The sequence below is a fragment of the Pogona vitticeps genome, chromosome 5 (assembly GCF_051106095.1).
Source record: "Pogona vitticeps strain Pit_001003342236 chromosome 5, PviZW2.1, whole genome shotgun sequence".
NCBI lineage: Eukaryota > Metazoa > Chordata > Lepidosauria > Squamata > Agamidae > Pogona > Pogona vitticeps.
In genome coordinates, this window is record NC_135787.1 from 112,493,856 (window position 1) to 112,509,839 (window position 15,984).

At 40.2% G+C, this 15,984-nt stretch overlaps 1 protein-coding gene across 7 annotated transcripts in view; it reads left to right on the plus strand.

Annotated features, from left to right (window-relative positions):
- Nucleotides 1-15,984, plus strand: part of CACNA2D1 (calcium voltage-gated channel auxiliary subunit alpha2delta 1) — a 540,926-nt gene that overhangs the window by 434,269 nt on the left and 90,673 nt on the right. For all 7 annotated transcript variants that reach the window (XM_073000730.2, XM_078394287.1, XM_073000729.2 and 4 more), the window contains one exon: nt 2,496-2,606. In XM_073000730.2, the coding sequence (XP_072856831.1) occupies nt 2,496-2,606 (111 nt within the window). The remainder of the gene's footprint in view (nt 1-2,495; nt 2,607-15,984) is intronic.

Sequence of the window (15,984 nt, forward strand, 5' to 3'; positions counted from 1 at the left end):
CTTGTTTGGAATAATATCCTTTGTGCTGGGGCAGCTCAATTTAATTTTAACAGTGTTAGCTGGAGGAGGAGGATGTTGCCCCCAACTCACCTTTAGGCCTATTGTGATTTCAAATCAATCTCAAAGGGCCTTGCTTTGAATTTTTATCCTGAAGTTTTTTTTTTCTCAGACAGGTAGCAAACTTCAGCTACTCAATATATACAGTATTCAGAACCAGTGCTGCCATATGTGAGAATTTAACTGAACATTCCAAAGTTTAAGCCCCTTTGCTCTCTTTTGAAAAAAGAATATCTGAAATGGGGGTTGGGAACCAGGTGGGCAGGGTCTTTTCATCGAAGTTTCTTCTCCACTAGAGTCTACCCATACACTGTTAGGCAAAATCCGACTTTTCCCCTGCACTTCTACTAATTTCTGCTACCCACATGCTGCATGTCCTAACCTGGAAACACTACCTTCTGCTCTCCTACTCTGCCCACGCTCAGAGTTTGCCTCAGGAGACAAGACAAGGGAATCCTTGATTCTAGAAAACTGTCAGACAAAAAGCTCATCTTGATAGGTGATGGGGGAAGAAAAACGCCCCATTTGTTGTTTAGAAGGTCTTGAGGGAAGACTTTCCCGCCAGCCATTGGTGTCTAGGCCAAGAAGCTGTTAAGAAAAACATGGATGGATGGATGGATGGATGGATGGATGGATGGATGGATGGATGGATGGATGGATGGATGGATGGATGGATGGATGGATGGATGGATGGATGGATGGATAGATAGATAGATAGATAGATAGATAGATAGATAGATAGATAGATAGATAGATAGATAGATAGATAGATAGATAGATAGATAGATAGATAGATAGATAGATAGATAGATAGATAGATAGATAATTTGCTTGCTTGCTTGCTTGCTTGCTTGCTTGCTTGCTTGCTTACTTACTTACTTACTTACTTACTTACTTACTTACTTACTTACTTACTTACTTACTTACTTGAACTCTTTGTCACTTTATTTATCTGAATTATCTATTCATTTGAAATATTTATCTTCCCCTCATGGCTCCCAAAGTGATGTGTGGGAGGCAAAGACATTCCTTAAAAGCTAGATTAAAACAAGTTTTAAAAGTCAGTTTTTAAAAAGCCATCCTTATTTACAAACATCTTTAAAATACAATTCCAAAAGCAAATTATAGCACCACTTTAAAGATCAAAAGACCTTAAGGATGAATGCGGTCTTGGTCTCTCTGTAAAAGCTTAAGAGCATATTTTGGAATTACAGGCTTGAGGTGCAGAAAAACTGGTGGAAATAAAGGAATAATAAAAATTTTGTTTATGACTGGAAACTGGTTTTAAAAATGGGCATGGATAAGCATTGTAAGGTAAGCCTAGCCTCAGGCCTGCTTTCCCCTCTTCTTCCAGCAGGGTACAAAGAGGATTTGAAAATATTTTGATTACATTTTAGGTTTACTGTATTTTGCTAGATCACCTCAGTTCTGACAAACTGTGCTTAATCTTGATTCTGTTTGCAGGAAACAAGCTGAAGTATAATTTATGTAGCTGGCTTGTTTTACCAGCTATAGTTAGGAATAAAACCAGTTTAGATTCAGACATCATGCTAAGTCACAGGTAATCTAAAATGGAAATGGAAAGCTTCCAGTTTCTTCTTTGAGGCTGTGTAAGCTCAGAAAGAGATAAGCTATTCTACGTACAGCTTGTACCTCAGCCCAGCAACAAACCTGGTAGGCTGCATTTCTGACAGGAAAACATGTCAGAATGTACTAACAATTAACCTTGACTTCCCTGTCATCATTTTTTAAAGCACTGGTCATTTCAAAATAAACCTCAACATACCCTTATGCTGTGGGTGGGCTTTGCTTAACATAGCCTAAAATGGAATCCGTTTCCCCACATCACCAAGATTATCCACAGATGCTAACTGCATAGGATTTATACTTTGTATTTTAATGGAACTTGGGTAATATATAGAGTTTATATTAAAGCAAAGTTGCAGTAGCTTTGCAGTATTTGTGAACCATTTTTCTTTACTCTTCAATATTTGACTTCCATGGCATTATTTTTGCAACCTCCCCAGTTTTTCGTATATACATGGATGTTGTACTTCCAAATCAAAATCATGCTGCTAGTATCATTGACAAAACAGTTCAGAATTTATTTGCCTTTGTTTGGTAATATAGTACTTAGATGGAGAATCATAAATAATTGAGAGGGAAGTTGACATCTTGATATTCAATGTGAACTCGGTAAACCTGGTAAACACAATTTAAATTATTGACTTAAGCTTATTGGTAGCAGATTTCACACTCACTTCTTTTTCCACGAGGGACACATCCATTGGCACCTAACTATGTGCGAGATGCACCATATGGAAGGGCCCCTTCAGGAGAACAGAAATGTGTTTCTCACAGCTATGTTAACACTGTTGTAAGAAATAATTTAGTTTGATGAGCCATAACTAGCATGCATTTGCCTTTATCTCTTCCAGCACAATCACAGTGTCTTCAGAGCCAATTGCAACAAGATTATAATGTTGTTTACAGATGGTGGTGAAGAAAAAGCACAGGAGATCTTCCAGAAATACAACCGTGACAAAAAGGTAAGGTTCATTTCTGGAAGCATTTTACTGTTTGAAATCCCTTCCTTTTTATGGAAGTGAACCGCATCTCTCTATCTGTCTGTCCTCTTGTAAAAGCATGTGGTTTACAACTAGAAAACGGATTGCAGTAGGACCTTCTTATCTACAGAATCAGTATCTGCTGATTTACTTGTCCACAGTCTGAAAACATTAAAAGAAAAATATTTTAAAATAAAAAATGAAGTTACCAGAACTGGCCACTAGAGGGAGCCAGAGACCATGCTATATACACCATTCGCTATTAAAATAGAGTTCCCTATAATCTGCATCTTTCAGTAACCATGGTGGGTGGTTTGGACCAGTCCCCTGTGAATACGGGAGTGCTTCTGTACCTTAGAACTCAATGGGTTAACACAAATGCGTGTTTTCCTCTCGTAGTTATGTGTCCAGGAAGTGCAGATCTCTCAGTACTACTTTTACAGTACAAAGCAGTGATTGTGTCCATTCAACCAATTCCAAAAAGAAAAGCAAGTTGATCCACTAAATGTGTGCTGAGGCAAATAGAATAACGAGCCAGTCTTTTAAGGGTACAATTGCTTCTAGATATTGAATAAAGAACTCTGCTAGTGAGGTTCCAGAAGAGCAAGTGGTAGAACAGTAGTGTATCTTGCTGCTCGGGGTCCCCTGATTTGATACCTCTGTGTGGTCTTGGGCAAGCTGCACGGTCCAAGGATGCTATCAGGAGGAGGGGCTGGAAACTGTGGGAAGGTCACCATACATTATAACTGACTTTATGGTACATTAAATTATTATTGAATGTTATGAAAAAACATATATTATTATTTTTTTAAAAAATACTTGTTTGTTATTCCAGTCTTAGTCACATCAGGGGTTTCTCTGGATCTCTTCAAAACGTTTTACTGGGTCTTCATTATAGGGAGCTTGTTTCCCTTAGATTAGATTAGGCGTCCTTCAGTCTTGAGGGACTATGGTAACGTGCTCTGTATGGAGGTCTTGGAACAGTTTCCTGTGTGGCTGAGAAGGCCAATTAGAGAGTGACAATCTCTTCCACATGGAAGACAAATACAATCTGTCCCCTGTCCAGCTCCCTGGTTTTGCTTGTTTCGGGACTGCCTCTTTGTCTCGGCCTGCTGTACAAGTGTCTCTTCAAATTTGGAGAGGCCATGATGCAGCGCCTGCCTCCAGGCTGAGTGCTCAGATGTCAGGGTTTCCCATCTGTTGAGGTCCATTTCCAAGGCCTTCAGATCCCACTTGCAGATATCCTTGTATCGTAGCTGTGGTCTCCCTCTGGGGTGATTTCCCTGCACTAATTCTCCATACAGGAGATCTTTTGGAATCCAAACATCAGCCATTCTCACAACATGCCCAAGCCAACGTAGACGTCGCTGTTTCAGTAATGTATACATGCTAACAATTCCAGCTCGTTCTAGGACTACTCTATTTGGAACTTTGTCCAGCCAGGGGATACCAAAAATGCATTGGAGACAATGCATGTGGAACGTGTTCAGCTTCCTCTCCTGCCGTGCACAAAGGGTCCAGGACTCACTGCAGTACAGGAGTGTACTTAGGACACAGGCTCTATAGACCTGAATCTTGGTGTATGCTGTCAGCTTCTTATTCAGCCATACTCTCTGTGAGTCTATAGAACATGGTAGCTGCTTTGCCAGTGTGTTTATCCAGCTCGACATCTAGGGAGAGAGTGTCAGAGATTGTTGATCCAAGGTACACAAAGTCATGAACACCCTCCAATTCTTGTGTGGAGATGGTAATAGAGGGAGGTGAGTCCACACCCTGGCCCTTAGACACTGTAGCTAAATACAGGACTCATGAAACTTATGAACAGTGCATTAACAACTACATTAGCACTTAACTAGTAACCCTGCAGTCAAGGTTGAACACCAGGGTGGGGTGGGTCAAAGGAGCAAGAGTGACTCTCCAGGGCTCAGGAATGGATGCATGTGGCCCCTGTTGTTCTGGAGGCTGCCCACCTCAGTGTACATTAATCCAGTGTCCTACATTTCTTTTGATTGCATGGAAATTGCAGCAGTATTGAGGTTCAGGAGCTTGATAGCTCAGGGACAGGGCACATGGTTCAAAGTGCAAGGCTCCTGGTTAAAATTCAGCATTCTGGTTATAGGGTCCTAGGATGGGGGAGACTAGGACTGGACCCGGAGCCTTGGAGAACTGCGACTTCCATTCAGAAGGTTCATGCTGAACAGTCATGGCAGAAGGAAGCGTGTGGTACACAGTGGCTGAATTATATATATATGCCCACAATGGCAGGGGTATTTGTGGAGTTGAAGACAAGAAAAATAAGTTCCACCATCTCTGCAGCAAACACAGCAGAGCTGTGAGATTAGGCTGTATACCTTGTCGGCAGTGGCTTTTCTCACATTCATTACTTATCCTGATCATGGCTACTAAATGCTTCATTGTGCCTGTCTGAATTTGTATCTATTTTTTAATGTCGGTGGTATTGCATACTGTTATCAGTGCATGTTTTTAAAACTTCAATCAACTCTTGAAAGCTGGGCTTATGCACCTACTTAAAATGCTGGGTTAAGGACACATTATACCACACAGTATTGTGATAAATGATGTTTCATTATAGTGACATCCAGTGTGTTTCATCCTAAGCCAGTACTTACTGCTGTAACCAATTTTTTGCATCAGGTTGTGTGATGACATATGTGCATATGTGAATGTCTCACAGTGTGAGAGGGGATTTTTTAAAAATTGGATTAATGGGTGTAGCATCTGTTCACAGTAATCCGCGAACAGAGTAGACCCGTTCTAGATGGGCGGTATATAAACCTAATAAATAAATAAAAATAAAATAAACATGGTTAAAAACACAATAGAAAGCTAGTCTTATAAGTAGGGATAATGAATCCATGGGCGTGTCATCCTCATGTTAAAGGATGAGGAACAATCCTTTTTTTCCCCCATCACCGATAAAAGGGCAAGAATCCTTGCATCATTATTTTGAGTCTAAAGAGGCATATTTTATGTAACATCCACAAGCTGATTCTTTTTTCTACCCCTATTTGATTCCCATTCCCCCACCCCATAATACATTGGTGGTCTTGAACCACTGTGCTGATTTAGACTGTTTCAAGAAGGTTCTCACAGTTCTTAAGAGCTTCAGAGTGAATCCATCTGCCTAAATAAACAAACAAAATGAATGAAAAGCAACCGTAATAAAAAAGTATATAATTTTAAAAGCAGGTTTGAAGCCCCTCTTGTTTGACCTCCCTCATTTGCACGAAGTGGCAGTATTCTGAAGTCTTGGAAACCTCGTGGAGGACAGAGAAAACCAGAGCCACCAAGATGTACGGTTTTGAAAATGTGTGGCTATGCTGCCTGTGGTGTCTTAGCTCATGAATCTTCTTCACCCTTCCAATTAAAAGTGAGTCAGCTGCCATTTGGAAGAGGCTGCAATTATGCGTAAAGCCTTGCCGAGATGGAGGTGGGGGGTGGGGGGGGTTATGGTGGTAGCACTGAAGGAAAGAGTTTCCTTCCTCGCCTCCTAATCTTCCCTTTTCTTGAATTAATGGTCTCCTCCATACCTGCCATTATGCTTCCTTCATCTGGAGGAAGAGATGCCCCATGGCTTTGAAGGTTTAGATGATGAGGCAATGGGCAGGATGAATGGCCAGGATAACTGTAATCAATCCTGCAAACACCTCCTATTCTCTTCCCCTCTCTCACCCTGTTGTCTTCTTTCAAAAATAAAACTCATGGCTTCTTCTTTTCTTTTGTGTGTGTGTGCGTGCGTGCACGCGTGTGTGTGCCAGCACATGTGCGCACTTTCAGTGCTCGCTGTGTGGGTGCATGCAAAGTGAATTTGAATGCCCCCCCCTCGTGTGTGAACTGCAAATACTATGCTGAGAAATAAAGGCTCTGTGAGCCTTGTAGTCCCATATCAAAGGTGAGTGATCTTGCAAGGCTTGGGGAGTCTTGAAATCCCTCTTTGTTAGGGGACCCAGATTGCTGAAAACTCAGTGTTTTACAATGACTGAAATCATTCCTGCTCTGAAGCAGCAGAACTGTTAGGTTGGAAGGACAAATCAGTCAGTTTCATGGTTTCCCAAAAAGTCTCATGTTGTTGCCATAACAGCAATGAGGAAATCTTCACAGCAACAAAACAAAATCCTCACCAAATCCCTAGCTGCAAAACTCATCATTTCCCCCCATGCACCTGGCAATAATATGGGTGATCCTCTTGTCTCTTCAGGGTACTTAATCCCAACAACAAATGTGTGTTTATATTCAAGAATAAAAACCCATAGATGTTTGGCTATGTTTTTATTCCAGCTACTTCCTTTATTTAAAATATTTATACTCTGCTTCTCATTTGCCTGAGGTGCTATTCGGCAATCAATTGAATCGGCCAACAAGGAAAGAATTAAAAAGGTGGGGGGAGAATATAAAACTACACAAAGAGCAGTTGAACAATATTATTGCAGAAAGAGCAGCAATGACCAGTAAATCACCAACACATTTGCTCCTAACTCCTCCTCTTCTGAACAGTGTCAAATGAGCATCCCATTCTCTAGCCTAGAGGACATACCTTCTCAAGTTGAGACAACTTGAATTGACCCAAACAAATAATTTGGCTAATGTCTTTACACCCCCAATCCATGCCAGGGACTGTCCTTTCCCAGTCTGAAGTCACTGCCACTCCAGAGATGTAGATAGAGAGGTTTTAAACAGAGATTTCCAGTGAAACTTCTCTTATTGGCTCTTTGAACAAACATGGGTGTAGAGAGGCTGGAATTCACTACTCTGCTCATGGTAAGTTTGTCCTGATAGGGCTTATCTGTCACTCCCTGCTTGGTTGACTCTTCACTGCAAACACGTGTTAAGGCAATTGCTGTTGCAGTGCAGGATTCTCTCTGAACCTAGTAGCCCTGAAAGATGGTTTAGATAAGCTTCCTGTCATCTCACTGATTTACCTGAGTTACTTTCTTTTTATATCATTTTCCTACACCACTTAAGATGGATGCCTTTGCCTGCTCCTCGTGAGCATTGTCTGCACTAATAACATCTCTTTTTTTTCAGGTATTGAATATGAAGCAAAACAAACTGTAGGGCTTCAGTATTTTTATTTATTTATTTATTTATTTATTTATTTATTTATTTATTTATTTATTTATTTATTTATTTATTTATTTAACTTATATGCCGCCCACACTACCCGAAGCTCTCTGGGCGGCTTACAGCATTTAAAATACAATAAAAAGGCAAAATAAAAGGGCAAAATAATTAAAATGCAATTAAAAGATATATTCTAAAAATTGCCATCAGACCTACAGCTGATATTATTTCAGTTAAAAAGCCATTTGGAACAGGAAGGTTTTGACCTGGCGCTGAAATGTCATCCCAATCGGCGCCAGACGAATCTCAGTTGGGAGGGCATTCCATAGTCTGGGGGCAGCTGCCGAAAAGGCCTTTTGTCTACAAGCCATCCCTCTTATCTTCTTAAGGGATGGCTCTTTCAAAAGGGATTTTTAGTTGGAATGACTGCAGTACATGTAGGGCCAGAAACTGATAGCAGAGGGATGTTGCAAAACTAGTATTGTTTTTCAGTGAGGCATTTTCATTAGTCTGGACTCGGCTGGAAGTGCATTAAATAATAATTGTGTGCCGTCAAGTCGATTCCAAGTTATGGTGAAACCTTTCCAGAGTTTTCTAGGCAAAGAACACTCCAAAGTGTTTTACCATTCCCTTCTTCTCAGGACATCCTGGGAATGCCCAAGGCCACACAGGCTGGTTCTTCTTCTCCTTGGAGGCAGAATGGGGAATGCAAGTCCCAAACTCTTGCTCTGCAGCTGGAGACTTAAATCAGTGAGCTCTCCAGTCAGCTTGGTGGGACACAGGGAGGCAAAAATCGCTCACTTTTGATTTCACTGCATTTCTCTATATCCAACTTGTATTTTCCTGTCATTCATGTTTCATATCAGGTTGCAAGACATTCTTTCCCCCTGCTTGGAAATATATATGCATTTTAAGCACATTTTAACTAGTTGGCACTGTGGCTGAAATCCTGTTTTTGTTGTTGTTGTTTAGTCGTTTAGTCGTACATGAAGAAATCCTGTTACTTGGTGTAAACATGTTGTACTAGTATAAGCCTATTGAGTCAGTGGGGATTTTGTGAGTCAGCTCGTCCATAATTTTCCCTTATTTGAATAGGTCAACTCTAGTTGTGACTTACTTTGGTGTAGTTAGTCATCACTAGAATAGGCCCATTTATTTATTTAAACTATTTCTATCCCGCCTTCAGTGGACCTCATGGAAAAGTTAACTCATCCAATCCCCACTGATACAGTGGGCCTATTCTAACTCACTACACTAAGCCACAGGATTTCAGCCACTGATTTATATTTTTTAAATGTAATTGTTGCCTCTTGTTCCTGAGGAAATGCACATGCTGATTTTGCATATCTTTCCTGTCCCAGCTGGTGATTCCTCTTTTTAGTAGCAGAGGTCTGTAAATTCCGTTCTCTAAATTCTAAATGGCTGTAGCAGAACATGCAGACTTGGAAAGGCTTCTTTTTGGACCCCCATGCAACAGTCACTGAATGGGGGTGGGCACTGAGAGCAGTTAGTCCTTGGGTAATCCAGATGTTCTTGGACTGAAATTCCCAGAAGCCATTGCCACCAGCTGTGCTGGCCAGGGCTTCTGAGAGTTGCCATCCAAGAACTCCTGGGTTACCCAGGACTGGGAAACACTAAATTGGACTATCCAGTTTATTGCTGTGACTATGGAGTGGGGTGAAAAGTAGACATGCAGCTCAGTGGAATGCAGAGGGCAGAGTCCCTCTGCAGTCTAAAAACCAAAAGTTTCAAATGTTGACTAATATTTTTCACCATCTATCTCTGTAGCCTTTCTTTCAAGTTCTAGTTGAGTAAGGAGTTGCCTATTTCCTCTCTCTCAAAAGAAGGTGAACATTAGAATAATTATGGCATGTGTATGCATGTGGCTATGGCTGTCAAATGTTTCCTGGTCAGAGGCAGTAATTATAGTAAAATCCTAGGTCACTGATTGTTAAGAAGGCCAACTTGCTTGAAAGATGTCAGACAAGCCACTCAAAAACTCTGCATTGTAATTGAATTTAAAATTCACCTAATTTGTCCATCACTTTGGAGAAACACATTTACTCCTAAGAATAATTGCCTATCCTGTCTGGTTCTCATGCATACATTTATTTAATTACTGGCTTGTTGTGCATGTAATGTCATAGCATCTGGTGAATGACACAGCTTGATTAAGCTTTCCTCTTTATAAAGTCCCATTAGCGGAAATTGGCCCATGACTATGAATTGGGAATATTTAGCAGTCTTCAAGATGGTCGAATCCTGAGGATGAGGTAGCATTTTTTAGAAACATTGAGGGCAGCCTTCGCGAATACAATATTAAAATACTTCATGCAGTAGTTGCCAACCTTGGTCCCCAGATGTTCTTGGACTAAAACTTCCAGAAGCCTTCACCACTAGAGGTGATAGCCAGGATTTCTGGGAGTTGTAGTCCAAGAACATCTGGTGACCCAACGTTGGGAACCACTGCTCAAAGCTGAATATACAAGTTTGGCCTGCAATGTACAGATCTGATATCTCACTGATTAACTGCTTATAGAATGGGGTGGGTTGCAGGGCTTTTCCACAGGAGACACAAATTTTCCACAAGTACAAAGGCTTTTGAAGAGAACTATAATCCATATATGTTTATCATTTAAGTACTGGATATATTGTGAGGAAATGCCATGTAATTGATTGTAACCCCCCTAAAACACAATTAAGAAATATAACCATTCATATTTTCATTCTCCAGAAAGTAAAATTTACTTTTATAATCACAGTGCTTATTTTGAGAGGCCTCTGACCAAAACCTATTTTGTATGTCTGACTGAGACAAAGAATACACAACATCCAAAGGAGAGATATGAACCATTGTTTGTTTTGTCCTTGCTGGCTAAAAATGTGAGAAAGGAAAATAAATGTGGATTGTGTAGTAGCCATGTGGTATAGTATTTTTGTATAGCTAGAGGAAAATGGTTGGTGAATTCAGTTCCTCACTGCTGTATGAAAAACTACTGTAATCTCAGTGTCATCTGAATACAGTTTACTGTAGTCCCTTTTCTGCCCCATGGATGGACATTGACTAGCCCAGTAGTTTAATATAACATCAGCATTATTGACAATATGATGCCCTGAGGGCAGCAGAGACGTTCAGAGGGCACAGAGCAAAGTACGTGACTCAAACAGCTCTGGATAGGAGGAAGGATGAATAGCCAGGGGTAGATACATAGCCATGTCATTTTGTCTGATGATAGGACACGCCCTATGTCATGTCATTGGTGCCCAGCATTCATAAGTTGTATTTCTAAGAAGGAAAGGGGAAATTAATGTTTTAATTTTTCAAAACTTTGGACCATTATATGAGGTACTTTTGCTGCAGTACTCATAAGAGTGCTGAGAGTCAGATTATACATGACATTTCATATGTAGCCTGAAGGTATCTGTCTGCTGTTTCTTTAACTAATGAGATGTGGGGGACGGGGAGTAATTCATATCACGATTGCAGCATATGGGAGGAGGATGTTGATCCGCCCACATCACCCCCCACTCCATCCATGACCTCCAAAAATTTGCCACTTTGCACACAAGAATTTTTAGCAAAACAGACCTCCCTATATGCATTATTAGTTGATGTGCCAGATATAATTTGAAAGGGAGACAACTAATGAAAGTTTGGATATACCTTGGCTGAAAAGTAAGTTTGCCTGTCATATTTGTTCTAGAAACTGTCATTCCATTCTCTTCTATTTGGCACTGACAGGAGTTATTGGATACTTTTAGACTGGTTCATGTAGCCTTGCTGGATGCATTATTAACAGTGATTGATTTAAAGGTACTGCAAACAGGTTGAGACTACAGCTGGTGCAAACACATTAATGAGAGAAGTAGAGAGAAAACTCTAATTTAGAAAGTATATTAAATTGGTGTTGGAAAGAAACCTAATATATGTGTTTTCCCACTCAAAAGAACTGATTGAGGCAGTTATGACTTTTCATTTTGAGATTATATTTCTCTTCCTTTGAAATAATCCAAAATTGCAGGGCTCCAACATTTGAGCCCTTTTCAGAAATTGGAGGGGGGGGGAGCTAGATTATTTGCATCAGCCGTTCTCTAACACCTCTGGTCCTACTGTTTCCCTCCAGATATTTCAGAGGCATGTAGAACTTTTTTGTCCAGGGTGTGAAGCCCTTGGGGGTGGAGTCAGGAGGCTTGGTTTGGTGAAAGAAAGATCAGTGCATGCACCAATCCACCACCATACAGTCATGGCCAAAGATATTGGCACCCTTGCAATTGTGTCAGAAAATGCAACCCTTCTCTCAGAATATTGTTGCAGTTGCAAATGTTTTGGTTTGTGTTGGAACAACACACACACACACACACACACAAACACACACACACAGAATCAGATCTGGACTCATTGCTGGCCATTTCAGGATTCTCCAGCGCTTTGTTTGTAACCATTTCTGAGTGCTTTTTGAAGTCTGTTTCGGGTCATTGTCCTGCTGGAAGACACATAACCTCTGGTGGAGACACAGCTTTCTGACACTGGCCACTACGTTGCGCCCCAAAATTCTTTTGTAATCATCAGATTTCATGATACCATCCACACAGCCAAGGCATCCAGTGTCAGAAGCAGCAAGGCAACCCCAAAACATCTTTGAACTTCCACCATGTTTGACTGTAGGGGCTGTGTTCTTTTCTTTGAATGCCTCATTTCTTTTTCTGTAAACAGTGCCATGATGTCCTTGATCAAAAAGCTTTACTTTTGTCTCATCTGTCCACAGTACATTTTCCTAGAAGGATTGTGGTTTTGTCACATAAGTTTTGGCATACTCCAGTCTTGCTTTTTTTATGCCTTTGTGTCAGCAGTGGTGTCCTCCTGGGTCTCCTACCCTTTTCATTCAGATGTCGACGGATAGTGCGAGCTGACACTGTTGTACCCTGTGTCTGCAGATTAGCTTGAATTTGTTTGGAAGTTAATCTGGGTTCTGTATCCACTATTCAAACAACTCTTTGTTGTAATTTTTCAGTAATTTTGCTCTTCCGTCCACCTCCAGGGAGGTTAGCTACAGTGCCATGAGCTGTAAACCTTTTGATGATATTGCACACAGTGGATACAGGAACATTAAGATCTCTGGAGATTGACTTGTAGCTTTGAGATTGTCAATGTTTTTCCACAACTTTTTTCTCTCAAATCCACAGACAACTCTTTACACTTCATTCTTTTCTCCATGCTCAGTGTCACACACAACACAAAGGCTGAGTCAACTTTTCTCCATCTTAACTGGTTGCAAGTGTGATTACTACATTGCCCACACCTCTTACTTGTGACAGGTGTGTCTAAATACAAATTAAAGGCACATCACATGCTTGAAAAGCAATTATTTATTACAATTTAGACAGGGTGCCAATAATTTTGGCTGGTGCATATTTGGGTTTTTATGTGGGATTGTATCAGATTTGACTTTTCTTCTCTCTCTTTTTTGTGTTGTTCTAACACAAGCCAAAGAAACGAGTACCAAAACATTTGCAACTGCAACAATTTTCTGAGAGAAGGCTCGCATTTATGGCAATGACTGTATAGTTTGGAGAAATAGATCTCATAGAGTCCTGCACCCAATATAATCACACGTAGTTGCAAAAAGGCAACTTTGTCAAGGTTTCTGCAGTGCAGATTCTTGGAATGAATGATTCTTTTATGAACATAATGAATAGGATAAACTCATGCATATCTATTGAGATCGAAATCATTTGGAAATCTATGGGGCTTGCTTTCAGGTAATCTGTAGAGGATTGTATCCTACATATAACTTGGTGAAGCATCTCTGTGGACATTTGCATATGGAAACTTTGTAAGAAGATTTTGTGTTCAGGCCCCATGAAGGAATCCATTTTTATCTGGATAACTGTGAACCTTTGTCTTAGTAGCGATGAGACAGTAGCAGGATGCACAAGTTCCCACTCCCCTTAGCTCAGTATGGAACTGACTGGAGTAAATCAATTTGAAATAAACTAGTTTGGGTTTTTGTTTTTTGTTTTATAAACCATACCTTCAGGATTACTACCTGCTGAACTTCTTTTTGAACAATTTCCAGTAGTTCTTGTCTTTGAATAGATTCTTCTCTTTTTAGGTACTAAATGCAAATTTTAAATGTTTTGAATATGTGAAATAAAAAAAGAGATGAGAGTTCTATTAATACACAGTGGCAGCTATAGCTTATTGTTATATTTTATTCATATCTTTGTCTATAATAAATGTTAATAATTATTCTTCCAGGACATAATATACGAAATTCTTCCCTTGACCTTCAAGAGCTGGCCTTAAACAAGAATCTAGTAATTACTAGATCACATTTATAAACTGTGTAGGCCTTACAATTGTTATTCAAAACACACAGCTATTTTGCATCAGATCAAGCTGAAAGTTGTATTTGTCATCTGAGATGTGGTTTTGTTGTGATGTTCAGGCCTTAGTCAGGGAAGTAACTACCTGTATGTATAGCAGTGTTAAAGGAATGATTGACGTGAAAACTGTGGTGGGGGAGGAAGGCCTTTCTGTCATTGTTGGTGGACAAAGAAACTGGGATCATTGTATGAAACATGATTGGCAGGGACAGTAGCAGGTTCTTCCTCCTTTTCTGAAGTTGGTCGGGTTAGCTGGTGAGTTGGTTAGCAGCTGTACAGCATTGAATACAGTGCTGGCAGCCTAGGAACCATTTTGTATTCTCTACAGTGCTTCAGATCTTCAAAAAGGTCTCCTTTTCTGGATGTGGATGAAGAGTAAAAGAATAATTCCAGAGAAATTTCAGCTCAAGCCTAGCTCATATTTCCATTTTTCTAATGTCAATGCAGCAAATGATTTTCATATCTGAATATCCACGGAAAAAAAATAATGTGCATGTATTTTATGCATGCTGCTTGCTTCACTATACATATCCATGAGCTGAGGTCTACTTCCAGTATAAATTTTCCTTCCTCAAAAAGTAAGAAGTAATTGGAAAGTGTGTGTAGCATCCTAACATTATTTAAGAATCATTACTTGTTATCTGTGAACTGGACTCATTTTTTGAGTGGTTCTTGCTATGGTCCTATATATGACCACAGATCCTGCAGGTGCCTGCAACATGGATGGACAAAATGTAGATCCTGGGCTGCATGTGGCCCATAGGGCATTTTGAGGATTTAAAAAAAAAACCCTTCCCAGTGCAAAAACTTTTGGTGTGGGATGGAGGGTCAAATGGATGCCTCCGGGTCCAAAGATTTTTGCTTCAGGGTGGTGATGACAGAGGGTCCCCCTGATGCCCTGATACCTTCCTAGGTCCACAAATCAAAGTGGGTGTCCATGCACTTTCAAGTTTTTCCTACTTTTAAAATCATTTTCAGACTTTTCTAAGCCTTGTGTGGCCCATGGTGGGTGCTGGGGATGAAAATCTAGGGCTCTGATAAAATAGGATGCATGTTTATCATCCTTTCCCATAAAGGGCATCTCCTGATGGGAGGAGCATCCTTTCTTCACATTGACCATAATGAGAGCAATAATATGGGGGGGCAGATATTCTGTTCTTTGTATTCAGGAGTAGATGGGCCACATCACAGTCATACTTTGGAAACAGAAGGTCCCATATTCAATCCTTCTCGATTTTGGAGGGCTGGAAAAGTCCTCTGCTATTAATTTAAATTAGCTACTGCCAATTGGAAAAAAAGCAAGCAAGATCAGTTGGTCTGATATGATGTGAGAACAATTCTTATTACAAATATAGACCTTGATCTGGTTTGTCCTTGTTCAGTCAAGGGGACAAAATGAAAAAAAAGGTCCCCATTTGCCCAAGTGGAGTATAAACTGGGCACTTGAACTGGGTTTGTCTTTCAGAAGGGATTAGTAGGTGTACACAGGAGTACAATGGAAAAAGATGCTTGATTTGTGCATACATACAGCACTTGCATGTCAGAGATATATATATATCCACAGTAAGCAAATTCCCTGCTGTTGATACCTGCTGTCAGCACTTAATACAGCTAAATCAGTAAGGAGACATTGAAGAGTTGATAGTGTTGAGATGGAAAATTCATTTTCATCTCTTTTTACAGAATATAAATATATTTCATGTACAACTATAAAATTGTATTATTTGAGTTTTGCGTTTGCATTTTCCCTATCAAATGGATTTTCAGGTGAATCTTTGGAACAACATAGATCAGTTCCATCTTTTCAACAATGTAATAAGTACAGCAGAGACAGGAACATCGCAAGGGCATCAGCAGATAAGCAACGATGGTGTAATTTTAATTTAGAGGG